This window comes from Branchiostoma belcheri, unplaced genomic scaffold, assembly GCF_001625305.1.
Source record: "Branchiostoma belcheri isolate BF01 breed outbred unplaced genomic scaffold, Haploidv18h27 scaffold85, whole genome shotgun sequence".
In the NCBI taxonomy this organism is placed as follows: Eukaryota; Metazoa; Chordata; class Leptocardii; order Amphioxiformes; family Branchiostomatidae; genus Branchiostoma; species Branchiostoma belcheri.
The window spans coordinates 127,603-141,160 of record NW_017804520.1 but is presented as its reverse complement, the minus strand read 5'-3'; the positions used below and the strand labels follow the sequence as shown (position 1 = coordinate 141,160).

The following is a 13,558-nucleotide window of genomic DNA, read 5'->3' as shown; positions in this document are numbered from 1 at the left end:
AATGTATTACTGTGTTAGTGTACCACGTTTGGGCATGAGTCATCACAATGGAATGCAGGGCATCAACCAATAGGCATGCAGCTTTCCTCTATTCTTCTTGCTGATTGGCTGTTGGGATTTAACTTAACACCTGCACAGAGCATTTCCACCTGCACAGAGCATTTCTTGCTGATTGGCTGTTGGGATTTAACTTGATTAACACCTGCACAGAGCATTTCCATACTAACAGTATGTCTGTATTCAAGTGTTTTGGTAGGTATTTCAAGCTTTCCTGCTCCAGCATTGGAATGCGGGGCATGAACGTTTTTTTTTTTATTTTGAAAATTAACAGTTTGCATTATGCAATTAAAAATCCTAACCAATAAAGTAGGGAATAGCTATCCAACTGTTGTTTTAGTTGTATGTTACTTCATATTATAGTTATATCAATGGAAATCATTGTTTTCCCTTGTGTTTCTCATTCTTTCCCTGCCATGTCGTAAAATGTGGTGAACCCATCGCTGTATTTGCTCCAAAGCAAATATTGGCCTTTCTAGTTAATTATAAGATTTTTCTTTCAACAATTAAAGAAAGCATAGATGGAATTATCTATATATTATGCCATGTTCCACCAAGAAGCACTTTTACGATCACACAGTGACGTTACGTGAATATATACAGTGGTAAGCTTAAAGACGAGATGACAGGAGTAGCAATACCAACATTTCCTGGCATCACTACTTATTGGTTGGCCTTCTTGTTCTTTTTTTTTTTGCACACTCTTGCATTAGATTTTTGGTCTCCAGAGGACATACTCCATAAAGATTACTAACTCTTGGTGTGGCCTAAACCAATTTTGTCTAACCTGTTTCAGGCAGGATGATGTCTCGTGTGCCGACTACAAAAGCAGAAGCCCTCCTCCTTCCTGGAGATGTCCCCATGACGTTGCCGCTGCCTCCGCCTGTCCCAAACGTTCCACCCCCTGTGATGAGCCCTCCACGCCCCACCAGGCCGTCACTGTTGCGCCGGTGGTTAGCGTAGGCCAGACCGGGCGTGTGGATGGTAGACAGAGAATGCCCGCTGTGACCGATGTGGCTACTGGTCATGTGACTGTTGAGGTGGCCGTCTGTGATTGGTCGGTTCAAACTACGGCTTCCACTACAAAAACAAGAGACCAGTCAACCTGAATAATTATACCGATAAATTGAGATCATGGCATCTCTTATGTACATTGTCTGTCTGAATCTCAGGACACACCAATGAATGTGATTTGTTGGTTCTTGGGTGTTTTCAGAAAAATATGAGGTGGCAGGGCAAGAAAAATAAATAATAAAGATAGGCCTATGCATCCTATGACAACAACAAAAGCTACAATGTCAACATACCAGGCCGGTTTACAATTCAAACAATGAATATCAAACTGCATCAATTTGATAGATGTTATAAAGGATTCCAGTGCAATTTCAGGGCGGCAAAACTGGAAATTAATATTCTAAATAAGGCAATTTTACCATCATCGTACTTAAGCTACTTTACTTATTAATAAGATTAGTAACATAATGGAAAGGCAATGTTTTATTTTATATGTGCAGGGAGTAGTGAAAATCGCCGACATGGCGACATGTTAACCCTGGGGAAACAAACATTCAAATAAATGAATGAAAAACAAGAATTCCATGATATCATACTTTCGCCAAATGATGTTGACTTCATACCTTTGCCAAGTTCAGATCGTGAGATATCCAAACCGGAAGTTCTGCTGCAGTACCAACAAAACCCGTTTGGGGGCTCAAAATCTAATCATTTTTAGGACTTATATCAAGACCTACCCACCTACCAAGTTTCATGACAATGCATATTAAGGTTCTTGAGTTATGCTGTTCACAGACAGACAAATGCTACTGAAAACATAACCTTCTTGGCGAAGGTAATAAATGAATGACAGTATGACCGACCTGCCCCGACGGTTGCCACTGTTCCCTCTCCAGTTCCTCAGCATGTTGAACAGGTTGAGTTTGTCCTCCTCCTCTGATATCTCATCCACATCCTCCTCCTGGGATGGTTTTAACATGGCGATGGGAGACAGACTGTCCCTGATCTCCTCTATCAGTGCAGGAGTGGTCTCCCCGTCCTCTATAGCCTCAGGCTGGGAGTACACCCTCTTCAGGGGGGTGAAAGGAGGATCTCTGCAATAGCAATATACATGATTGTACAATGTAGTTCTTAGTTGTATGGGGAGTTGGGGGACACTTGGTGGTCTAGAGGGTATAAAACATGGAGTATTGCATATTACTGAAACACAATCTTTTAATGCTTAGTGCTAAAAGTCTAATGTATTACAACTGTATACTTCTCATCACCCATCATGGTAGCTTTTAATAGCTGTTTTTCTCTCTTTTTGAAACATCTGTAAATATAATTTTTTTTATACATAATTTGTCCACTACACTTAGTAAAATGTGTTTTGCTTTTGGATAATATGTCAAAAATAACAGGTCAAAGGATGGCACTTTTGTGGGAGAATTCTGCTGTATGAAAATTTTTAACAGCTCAAGTACCCACACATTTACTGGCACTGTGACAGTCAGTCTTGTCCTGACACACAGTGCCCAAAAATGTGGATCCTGATAAAGTAAAGTGCCCCTCACCTGGTGGGCCAGTCCTTGTGAGGACTACCCAGGTAGTCTTGTGCCTCGCTGGGCAGCAGGAACCACCTCAGCCTGGCTGCCTCCTCATCAAAGGCTAGGGCCTGGTCAGGTAACTGAAGTCGGAGCTGGGGAAATCACAGAGGGCAGAGGTACATTGTACATGTAAGAGATCCACTTATAGTAGTGTCAACCTCATTAGTTTGAATAGACATACATGTACAGGTGCATGCAATTATGCGAGGTATAATAATATTATACGTTGTATATCACTCAATACAACAGGTCAGAGTGAAATAATTTGTTTTTTATGTTTCACTCTATACATTTTGGCGTTGTTGCCTTAACCAGTTGTACAGAAACTGAAGATAATTTAACTTCCAGAAAAACTCAATAAGAAAAAAGTTACTGAGAAGTTACTGTGTGGAAGAAGACACAAGAAAAAGTACAATGATGACAGTCCTTACCGATGTTGCCTTGTCAAACACCTTCCTGGCCATTTCCAGACACTCCTGAAAAGTGAAGTGGTGCACGGTGAGAAGAACATAAAGTCATAATAACAAGTTGACACATTCCATCTTTAGGCCACAGCAAGTAATTTTTATGGATAACATCAGCGCTCGCATTGATTTTTGCCTGATTTTGAAAAAAAAAAAAAAACAAGAAATTGGTCAACATGACAAAAATGGGCAAAGATGTCTAGTAACTACATGTATGAAATTCAAGACAGGAGACAATAAAAGGCTCTGATTTAATGTTTAAAATTTGTTTCTTACTTTGATGCAGTGATGTGTGATGCTGGCTGTGTATACTGTATGTATAATATTTCCACTGAATCAAAACCATTTGTACAATGATTGAGTCAAAATTTTCAAATGTAGGAACCTTGTTTTTTTTTCGGCTCATTTTTTTTTCGCCCGCTTAGATTTGGAGTCTGCGGAAGATGTCATCCATAAAATTTACTTGCTGTGGCCTTATTATCATTTACACATTTACAGGCTTAGGATTTCTAAGTGGATCTTACAAAACAATGTATACAATCTTGGTGCAAAAGGCCATTAATTTTCACTAATATTATGACTTAAGGAACATAACGTATTCATGCAGCTTCCCTTGTGAAAGACCAGTAAATGTTAGTACCTGCAGTTTCAGTTGTTAGCAAAATTCCATGAAACAAGATATTGGAGACATCAAACCTTCATGAGAGCTTTAATATGTGCCTTGTTTTATCTTGTCTCATTGATTGAAAAATGAGCATAATCTTCCTATGTATAATTTCTCTTACTTGTTGTAGGCATCCTTCCATCGTAACTTACAAAGTTAATGTTCAGGGGTTCTACTGGTACAAAATGTCATTGCAGACCAAAGATTTCTCAAAACACTCAGAGTGCATGTACATGTACATCATGTATGATGTGTGTGTAGTGGACTCACTGTGGATTTTATATGGCTTGAGGATAAGGCCACACCAATTCAATTTGTTGGTTCTCAGATTTGCCTCTTCATTTTATTTACAAAAAAAAAGATTCTGGTTCTGAATCAACTCAAAAATACTCGTTTTGCCCCCAAAAGTTGAGGAAAGTCCTTTTTGTCCTTAGGCTAGTTGTTACTGTAACAGTTTTTTTTCCATCTTTCAATGCAGTGGTTTGATTAAAAGTTCAAAATTTATTGTTTAAATTTTAACCACACTTTTGTGTTGGTTCCTACATTTAACATTTGGGGCTATATACATTTTGTAATAGGATGCCTAGACCTGTTTTAATTTTTATTTTTTTCGCCGTCGCTTCACATTTTTCTGAAAAAATCTGAGAACCAACAAATTAAATTGGTATGGCCTAAATGTACCATATGATTTCATTTTCTGACCTTGTAATTCTTGGGTAGTTTGGCCTTGGTGTTCTCTGTATCAGGCTCAGGGAAGGTCATGTGACCTGTGCTGTAGGAGATGGAGCCGAGCCACTTCCTGTCCTTAAACACCTGGTGGTTCCTGTTCTTCCACTCACCTGTGTCTGGTTTGAACAGGTACTGGACGGGTGAGAACACAGGGTGTTAATACTGTATACAAAGGATGCCGCGAAGAACTGACCGTTAAAATCACCAGGTCTCTAGAACAATCTGAACAGTACAGACATCTCCTACAGCCTTCACGAGAGGAAATAAGTGGCAGGAAAACTAGAACATCCCACAAACTGAACAGTATTTAATGTAGAACTGCATGGAAGATATCACGAAAGTGCAATACCACACATGGTACGATTGCTGAACCTGTAAAATAATCTGACCTGTAACAGTTCATTTTAACCCGCTTAAGAGGTTGTTTATGCTTTGTTAATGTATCTCGTTTGTAGATGTTTTTAAATTTGTTTGAGATAATGGTTATGCCTTTGCTTTAATGAAACTCATGGAAACAGCATGTAATTCAGCCCCTGGCTGCCAGGTGGGACTGGCCGTATAGATAAATGTATAGCATATATTTTAATAATTGAATAAACCATTATCATACAAGGTATCCATAATGACATTTAGCAAAGGGAAGGACGCTGTTACTGAGTAGAAAAGGCTGAAGGGACTGCCCACATGTACCTACATGTACAGTAAAATCATTAAATGCACTGACTGTGAGTGTACAGATTTTTTTAACATGACATTAATAATGACACTTCCTCTATGATTAAAACTTAGGACCCAGTGCTGAATGACCATTGAACTGGCTCTGCCATGCGTTCAGCACTGGTAAACTGAAAGAAGATCAGCACTTGTCCTAGGACAACGTTCCGCATCGGAATTCCAGTGCTGAGGGAGCTTTTTCCCTCAGCACTGTAACAAAGCCGTCAAGCAGTGGATTCGACTGGAATTCCAGTGCTATCTGTATCTGTAATGTATGGCTGGTATAACTGCCCTTGGGCGTAACACACCAGCTTTGCAGGCACACCGCGCGGCGACAGAAAGTGCTGACGCAGTTTTTACCAGCACTGGAACAAAAGTGGGGAAGGCATTGCTTTTGTTCATTTCCGTCTGGTCTTATGTAGCTTGTATACACTCACTTTAAAGAATTCAAGACAGGTGTGTTATGCCTAAAGGCAGTTTACCAGTTTGGCCGGGGGAAACAAAACACAAGTATGTACCTGTGGCAGGAGTTTCCAGCCATGCTCAGCTATCATGGAAACAGCTTCAAGAATGAAGTCCACACATTCATCTGTGGCAAAGTACGGCAGGTTCAGCCGAGCAAATCCTGGCCTGCAGCAAGATAACAATGCAGATTAACAAACAATTAGACCAGATACAAATAGTGTTGTGCAGTGCATACAGAAATTATACACATCTCACACGCCATTGAAGGGGTAGGTGGAAAAACATGTCCAGTCTGGGAGGCAGAAAAACCTGGCATTAACGCTGAATTCAGCAGGACTGGCAACATTCATTCCTTAATTCCTAAGGGATGGAGGACTGTCAGAAACACCAGACTATTCAGAGAGCTTCAGAATGTTCTATCCTACAACTGATTGTACATTGTGTAAGTTCTGGTACCTGACTTGGTGTACCTGTGCAAGTACATACAATGAAATTATATCATGTCCTTAGCCTATGTGGTAACTCATTCCCCCTAAAATGTGCAGCCAAACCTTCATGTTTTATCCATTTTTTCAACACACACTACAGTTACAGTAGTAAAGTGTCTTCAATAGCAGCTATTTGAACGTTCTATCATCACAAAGCCTAGATTCCATGCAGACCCTTTTTTTCAGACTCGACCGTTTTTTCTTCAGACTGGACAAGATAATGAAATTGTACACCATTTAGGCCAAACCAATTTAATTTGTTGGTTCTCATATTTGCCTCTTCATTTTTTCTTTGATTTGTAAAAAAAAAGATTCTGGTTCTGAATCAACCCCCAACAGTTGAGGAAAGTCCTTTTCTTCCTACTTGTTACGTAACTGTTTTTCCATCTATCAATGCAGTGGTTTGATTAAAAGTTCAAAATACATTTAAATTTTACCCCAGCCTTTTGTGCATGTTGACTAAATGGCTCCTATAATTGAAGCACTTACGGCTACATGTATAATAGGATGCTTAGACCTGTTTCTATTTTTCTATTTTTTTGCCCTTTCGCTTCATATTTTTTCTGAAAAAAATCCGAGAACCAACAATTTGAAAGTAACTTGGTGTGGCCTTACAAGAATCTGACAGACAAGACAGATCCTGTACCTGAGAATCTCCCTCTCAGAGAACTCATTATACCGGCGCAGGTGGTCCCTGTCCAGCCTCCTACAGGAAACAGAACAAGGACAACTTTATTTCACAACAAGTGTAGTGGGTACAATGTATGGCAGCATCTACAGATTGAATTGTTATATAGTTATAGGTATTGCTAATATTATAGTTACAGTACTAACAGTTCTAAGATGTCTACTAGTCTATTCTTATCGATAACAATAAAGACACCCTCACTATACTACTCTAGCTCTAATGATCAAATCAAATGAAAATTTAATAAAATGATCATAATAACGTGATATTGCATCAGGAATGTATTATACCAGCTCATTGTCTCAGCGAGTTGTGGCCTACATGTACATAGTATGAACACTCAGGGCATTAGAATAGCATATATCAAATATCTGTTTTTGTATGAGGTAGTATTATGTCGGTCTTATATGCAATTTTATAGACTCTTCTTATTGGTCTTCATCGTAAGTTGGACAATCTACTGTGCTACTAGGCCCCGTTAAATCTACTTATTATTGTTTTGATTCTCATGTATATACAGTATCACTGTTTTGTATTTTTTTATACACATTTTCTATTTATATGTTGGCATGGTCACCTTGAAAAGGTGTACTGGTAAGGGTGTCCACCATACCTTTCATGTACATAATGTATGTGGAGAATTATAATAAATAAATAAATCTATTATAAAATGACACCTTGGCTGGTGTGTTATTGAGGCAGCAATTAATTAATTTGATTAATAAGATTGATTGAACACTCAGACACACATGTACACGTCCATTCATAGTCTACTCTTACACTAAATTACAGTACTGTAACATATGAGAGAAATTAGAAGACCTGTGACTTACTTGTCCTCTACCAACAATTTCTCAATTTTGTTGGCTAATTCCTCATCAATTCCCAGCAGGTCCTAGAAAAACACAACAAATCAGTTACTGGTGCCACCATGTACATGTACATGACATGGTAGTAAACAGATTGTTACATGGTACATTCCCCAACCCGGGATTTTGCGGTGAGAGTGCCAAATCCTAACCACTAGCTATATAGGGAGCCAGTGAAACACCAGGAGTACAAACAAGAAAACCCCTCACTCCCAGGATGCTGGAAATCAAACCTGGGCAGCTAGCTTAAGACACCAGCACACTAACCACTACTCCAAAAGGTCCAGGACCTGTCAGACGAGTCAGTTGCTACCACTTGAAACCCTCCTGTTGTACACAATTGTACAGTCCAGCACAAAAATACATGATTGTATGTCACACATACATGTAGACAGTAGTGCTATGTACCTAAGCCCACATTTAGGTTCAGGTCCGGATTCAAGTCCAGAGGTTTAGGTTCAGTTCCGGACTCGTATGTCCGGACCTTAACCCTTGGCAACTACAAAATTGCATGTTGGCAACCTTGCAATGTTGTTTGGACAAAACTTTGGCCACATAACATGGAGGCCGACAATTGACGATGCCCGATGGCAATGTTTTCTTCATTTTGCAGCACAGATTTTGCAATGTATGGAAGGTTTTAGGTGGTTTGGAAAGAAAAGGGGTATGTGCCATGTTTTTTTTTATTTGTTTATTAACAAGTCTGGAATCGGTTCTTGACCTATAGGTTTTTTTTGGACTTGAACCTAAACATTTTTACAAGTCCAGAACCAGTCCAGCGAAGCAGTACGCAGCACTAGTCACACATGGTGCTTTACCTGTGCGTATGGTCCTGCACATGCACAGCCACCCCGGGCCTGGATGCCGAACAGGTCGTTGAGGAGAACACAGATGTAGTTGTGGTGCAGGAAGAGTCCAGACTGCTGGTGCTGCACCATGAAGGACAGGATGGGCAGACGCTGCACCTCAGTACTGCCCAGCACAACCAGGCTGGGATTTCCCGACCAGAAGTCAAAAGCTTTTCTGGACAGACAAACACACCGAAGTTAGGCAAGTAATTTTTATGGATGACATCAGCGCACGCATAAATTTTCGCCTGATTTTGGAAAAAAAAATTTTGTTGCCTTCTGACAGTGGTCAACATGCCGAAAATGGGCAAAGATGTCTGTTGGCATGCTGGAAGGTGGATGGCAGATAACATTGAAGAGAGGAGACAAGAAAAGGCTCTGGTTTAATGTTTTGTTTTTAATTTGATGCAGTGATTATCATGTGATGCTGGCTGTGTATATTGTGATGTTCCCACTGAATCAAAACCATTTGTATAATGATTGGGTCAAAATTTTAAAATGTAGGAACCTTTTTTTTTTGGCCCACCTTGGTTTTTTTTCGCCCGCTCGCTTTAGATTTGGAGTCTGCGGAGGATGTCATCCATAAAATTTACTTGCTGTGGCCTTACTTGTAGACTTATCAGCAATACACACTACAAGCTGACATAAGGTACATATCAACTCTACAACAGTTAAAAGCTGCCCTTTGTCCTCCAGTCCAGTTAACATTAGACGACTTTGATTTATGGACATGCTTTTGTTTTGACGCATTATGATTTTATTTGCTGTAAGTTGTTGTCTACCTTTTCTTGCTTGACTCATCTAAATGTTTTTACTAATCATGTTTTGTCCTGTGTAAATGTATGATGGGCCCCATTAATTGGAAGGCAGCTTTTAGTAATACTATGTGAATGGGCTACCAAGCCGTTTTGTGATGAAATAAATAAATAAACGTAAGTACAGGACTGTAGAAGGATCTAAAGGCATGAATCCTGTGTATTTTTGATGCTGTCAGTTGCTCATGAGAACCATTCTTTGAGTGGTATACCCCAACTGGTTTGTATATATTAAGCAAAATCGCTATAAACTAAATCCTTCATGTTTTAGTTAGTTTCCACAATGTCAGAAAAGACTTACTTGCAGAGCTCTTGCTCCCTTCTCATGATGAAGTCTGAACCTAGGGCCTGTAACATGGAAATTAGTTAATGAAATGGACTGAGTGTGTGTTCCTCTTCAAAATACACAGACAAAATGTATTACTAGGAGGATTTTCCCATATATACATGAATGTCAACATAAGAGGAACCTGCATTTCTGCTCTGGTCTCTCAGTCACTGACGAAAGCTAGAGGATACTACATGGTACTGAAACGTCTGACCGTTTCCAAAATCATATCTAGTTGCTTGTCAATGAGTAACTGCTTTTTGTGTAATCTTATTACCAGGTAACCTGGATGTTTAACCTTCATCGGCGAATTAGTTCACCTTCATTCCCTGTTTACCTACATTCGTTCTTTTTACACAAGGTGTACTGAGGAATGAGGGAGATGTGCTAATCAGTAAATACATGTACCTATAGAATTGCAAAGTTTAACTTAGTTTTCAGAACACTGCTTAAAAGCTATGATAACCATGCTTTTGAAGACAAAGATTGCACCATGTACATGTATGGGAGATTACAATGTGTTACAGTTTTGTTTTCTGGAACATCCACTTTCAGCTCAACACAATTATTCAAAAGACAACTAATGTCAGATCAATTTAATTTGTTGGTTCTCAGAGATTCTCAGATTACACACACACACACACGCACGAAAACATAACCTTCTCGTCTTGACTGTTGAACAGTCCGTTCTTTAGAAACTTGCTCCCCCCCTCCCATGGGCAGACAAGTAACAGGCACACAAGACATTGTAACGATCTAGACACAATCAGAACTAGAACTGAAAGATTTAGAAACAGTAGCATACCTTTCCTTGTAAGACTACTGAACAAAAACAACAATCTGTCATGACACGGTATATGCTATTGTAAATACTTTTAACAATTTTGCTGTTTTTAACCGCTTGATTATGATCGCCACCTATTGTGAATACTTTTAATAATTGTTGTTTTTAACTGTCTTTAATAATCGCTTTTAATATTTGTGCCAACCGTTTTTAACAATTTGTGTAATGCAGCAGATCAATTCAGGGCCCTGTGGGGACCCTGCTACTCTGTACCGTATAGTATGAAAGAAATAAACCAGTATTACTACCTGTTTTGTTTATTTAGAATCTTTTCCGTAAATCGTTAAACATTTTTCTTCATTGATGAAGAGTGTTGGACAGACGGTTGAAATGTCTAATAAACTGTTATATCCAGTGGTAAAGTTTGAAACGCAATAATTATTTTTCTTCTTGTCAAAGATATTCTTTGTCAGCTAGTGTTGGTTCAGTCAACAGTTTTCATAGAAAGTTCTAACGTGAAGCGAAAGACACAGTCACCTCTTTGAGTTGGAAGACCAGCCCTGCTCGGATAGACTCCACAATGGCAGGAGTTCCACCCTCCTCACGGGTCTCCACATTCTGCAGGTATCGATGGGTCTCTCTGGAAACCTGAAATATGGAACATTACACACCTTATTAATAATAATTACACATGACACATATTTGGAAAGGCCCTGAATGTACCCCTTAAAACGTGCATGTCAGTTTTGTGTAAACTTCAAGCGGATTTTCTAACAAATCAAGAGGTCCTGGGTTCGAGTCCTGACATGCCACCGATCTTGTGCCCTTGGGAAAGGCACTTAACATGACTTTCCCCACTAGACTCAAGTGAAAATGAGTATTGTCCGTCCTGTATTTGTTTTCTATGTGCGGGACACAACACCAGCAACAGCTGCCTCTGTTCCGCATGTATAATTGCATTGTTGCAATTTCAATGAATCAAATCAACCAAAAATCGCTAACGTTTATGGCAAAGGTAAAAAGTCGTACTTACAAAGAAGACAGAACCCCCTCCACAGCCAGAAGGGACAGGATTTTGGAACAATGACTTCTTGGCAATCAGAACACCTGAAGGTACAAAGATAATATTCTATTAAAATGTATGAAAACAGTTTACTTTCACCCCTGCGGCGGCTTTCCTTGGTACTGCAGCAGAACTGCCGATTTTGATATCTCATGAACTGGTCATGCTAGGGTCACTACAGTAATTTTGCACATGGTAGGGCTCTTGCTCTCCAGAAGAAGGGACATGTTTAGTCCCCTAGCAGCTTATTGTGGAACTCCAATGTGGAGCGATTGTTGAAAATTTTTCGAGAACTGGTTGAGAGATTGTCATGATTTTTGGTATGTAGGTATATAGCTGAAGTAATGTTTGACATGATTACTAGATAACAATTAATGTAAATTAGGATCTAGTTTGCAAAATCAATGAGAAAATGTATTATCATTATAATAATTCATCAGTTTGAAGGGTTAACATCATTTGGTGAAGGTACAACTGTATGAGGTCGTGGAATTCTGACTTGTTTTGTATCAAAGAATGTTTAGACCTTTAAGTTAGAACAAGTGTGAGTTAATTCATTATTATTTCTATAGTCTTGTAGGTACTACTAGGGTCAGTTTTTTTGTACCCATGTGTCTGTCTGTATGTCTAGTTTAAGACCTTATGAAAGTCACTGTACTTTTGTTGTGTCAACAAAGTTCTTTTTTCCTGTATTAAGTTGTTTAGTAAGCTCACCTGGGGTTCCAGGTCCCCCTACAAACTTATGTGGAGATATGATGACAGCGTCCTTGTGACTTAGCCCTTGATCAGCACTGTAAAACACAGGACTTCATTTGTCAGGCATACTGGGGTAGCAATAGCATAGCATAGCAAGACCTTGTTTATTTATATTTACCGAAGGAAAACATATTGTTTTTGCTCCGCTTCTTCCAAACAGTGACCTATGACCTGACCAATGAAATGATTTGTTCAACTTGACGTCTGTCACCATGGTGACTGGTATTGGGTTACATAATGTTGCAATTTCATGGTCTGCTCTACTCCTGTCACCACATACTAGTAAGTACATGTATGTGAATGTAGTAAGAATTAACAGGGCAGACCATGTCCAAAGGTAAACATTATGCATTTGCTTTGCAAATGTTACTTCTCTAGTTTGTTTATTAATTTAAATGTAATAATAATGGCATATAAAAATATATGTACCTGGACACAACTGGGTTCATATCAATGTCCACATATGGCCCTGGAAGAGAAATAAAAAGTTTTTATCACTTATGTATACACATCAGAACTTTGGCATGCAAGTATGAATGTCATGAACATAATGTGCTATTGGCAGCAACACAGAAACAGAATTTTTTGCAAGGGAAGCAATTATATACATGTGTACAACAGGGCCTGAAACCTTCCAAACAATTGTAAGAGGTACAAAGCAATGTACAATGATATCTATTGCTATAATATAACAAACATACATGTACAATGAGACTTACATATGTATCTACCTCATAAAGTATAATGTAGTATGGGATGAGAATGTGTTTTAAACTAGTCTCAAGAGCAGAAGTGATTTTTCTGGTTCTGTAGATTTTCTGATTTTCCAAAAAGGACCTCCATTTAATGGCCTTTATTTCCAAGGGAGGTCCCTAACTGAAGCTATGTGTGTTTCCTATGGTCACAACATTGGGGCATATAGGTGGAATCGAACCCAGTACCCATGGCATAGGTTTCCGGCCAAATACCCTTAGCATTACGCTTGAGGGGTGCCAAAGAATTCATCAGAATTTTACGGAATTCATACGATCCTTACTAGGAAACATACGAAGTTTATGGAAAACATAGAAACGTAAGGATTTAAATTTACGGAATACAGTCATGGATCGTATGTATTCCGTAAACTTCGTATGTTTCCTAGTAAGGATTGTATGAATTCCGTAAACTTCTGATTAATTTTTTGGCACCCCCGTATTTTTAAGTTACAACTAAGTTCCAATGTA

General features: G+C 39.0%; 1 protein-coding gene across 1 annotated transcript in view; it reads right to left on the bottom strand.

Annotated features, from left to right (window-relative positions):
- The window catches only part of LOC109487062, a 40,437-nt gene that overhangs the window by 6,830 nt on the left and 20,049 nt on the right, over positions 1-13,558 (bottom strand). The window contains exons 8-21 of the mRNA XM_019791014.1: positions 12,765-12,804; positions 12,294-12,370; positions 11,550-11,623; positions 11,054-11,164; positions 9,706-9,752; positions 8,560-8,764; positions 7,706-7,767; positions 6,831-6,890; positions 5,750-5,861; positions 4,491-4,649; positions 3,092-3,136; positions 2,628-2,752; positions 1,935-2,165; positions 845-1,137 (exon numbers count right to left, since the gene is read on the bottom strand). Coding sequence (XP_019646573.1) covers positions 845-1,137; positions 1,935-2,165; positions 2,628-2,752; positions 3,092-3,136; positions 4,491-4,649; positions 5,750-5,861; positions 6,831-6,890; positions 7,706-7,767; positions 8,560-8,764; positions 9,706-9,752; positions 11,054-11,164; positions 11,550-11,623; positions 12,294-12,370; positions 12,765-12,804 — 1,641 coding nt within the window. The remainder of the gene's footprint in view (positions 1-844; positions 1,138-1,934; positions 2,166-2,627; positions 2,753-3,091; positions 3,137-4,490; positions 4,650-5,749; positions 5,862-6,830; positions 6,891-7,705; positions 7,768-8,559; positions 8,765-9,705; positions 9,753-11,053; positions 11,165-11,549; positions 11,624-12,293; positions 12,371-12,764; positions 12,805-13,558) is intronic.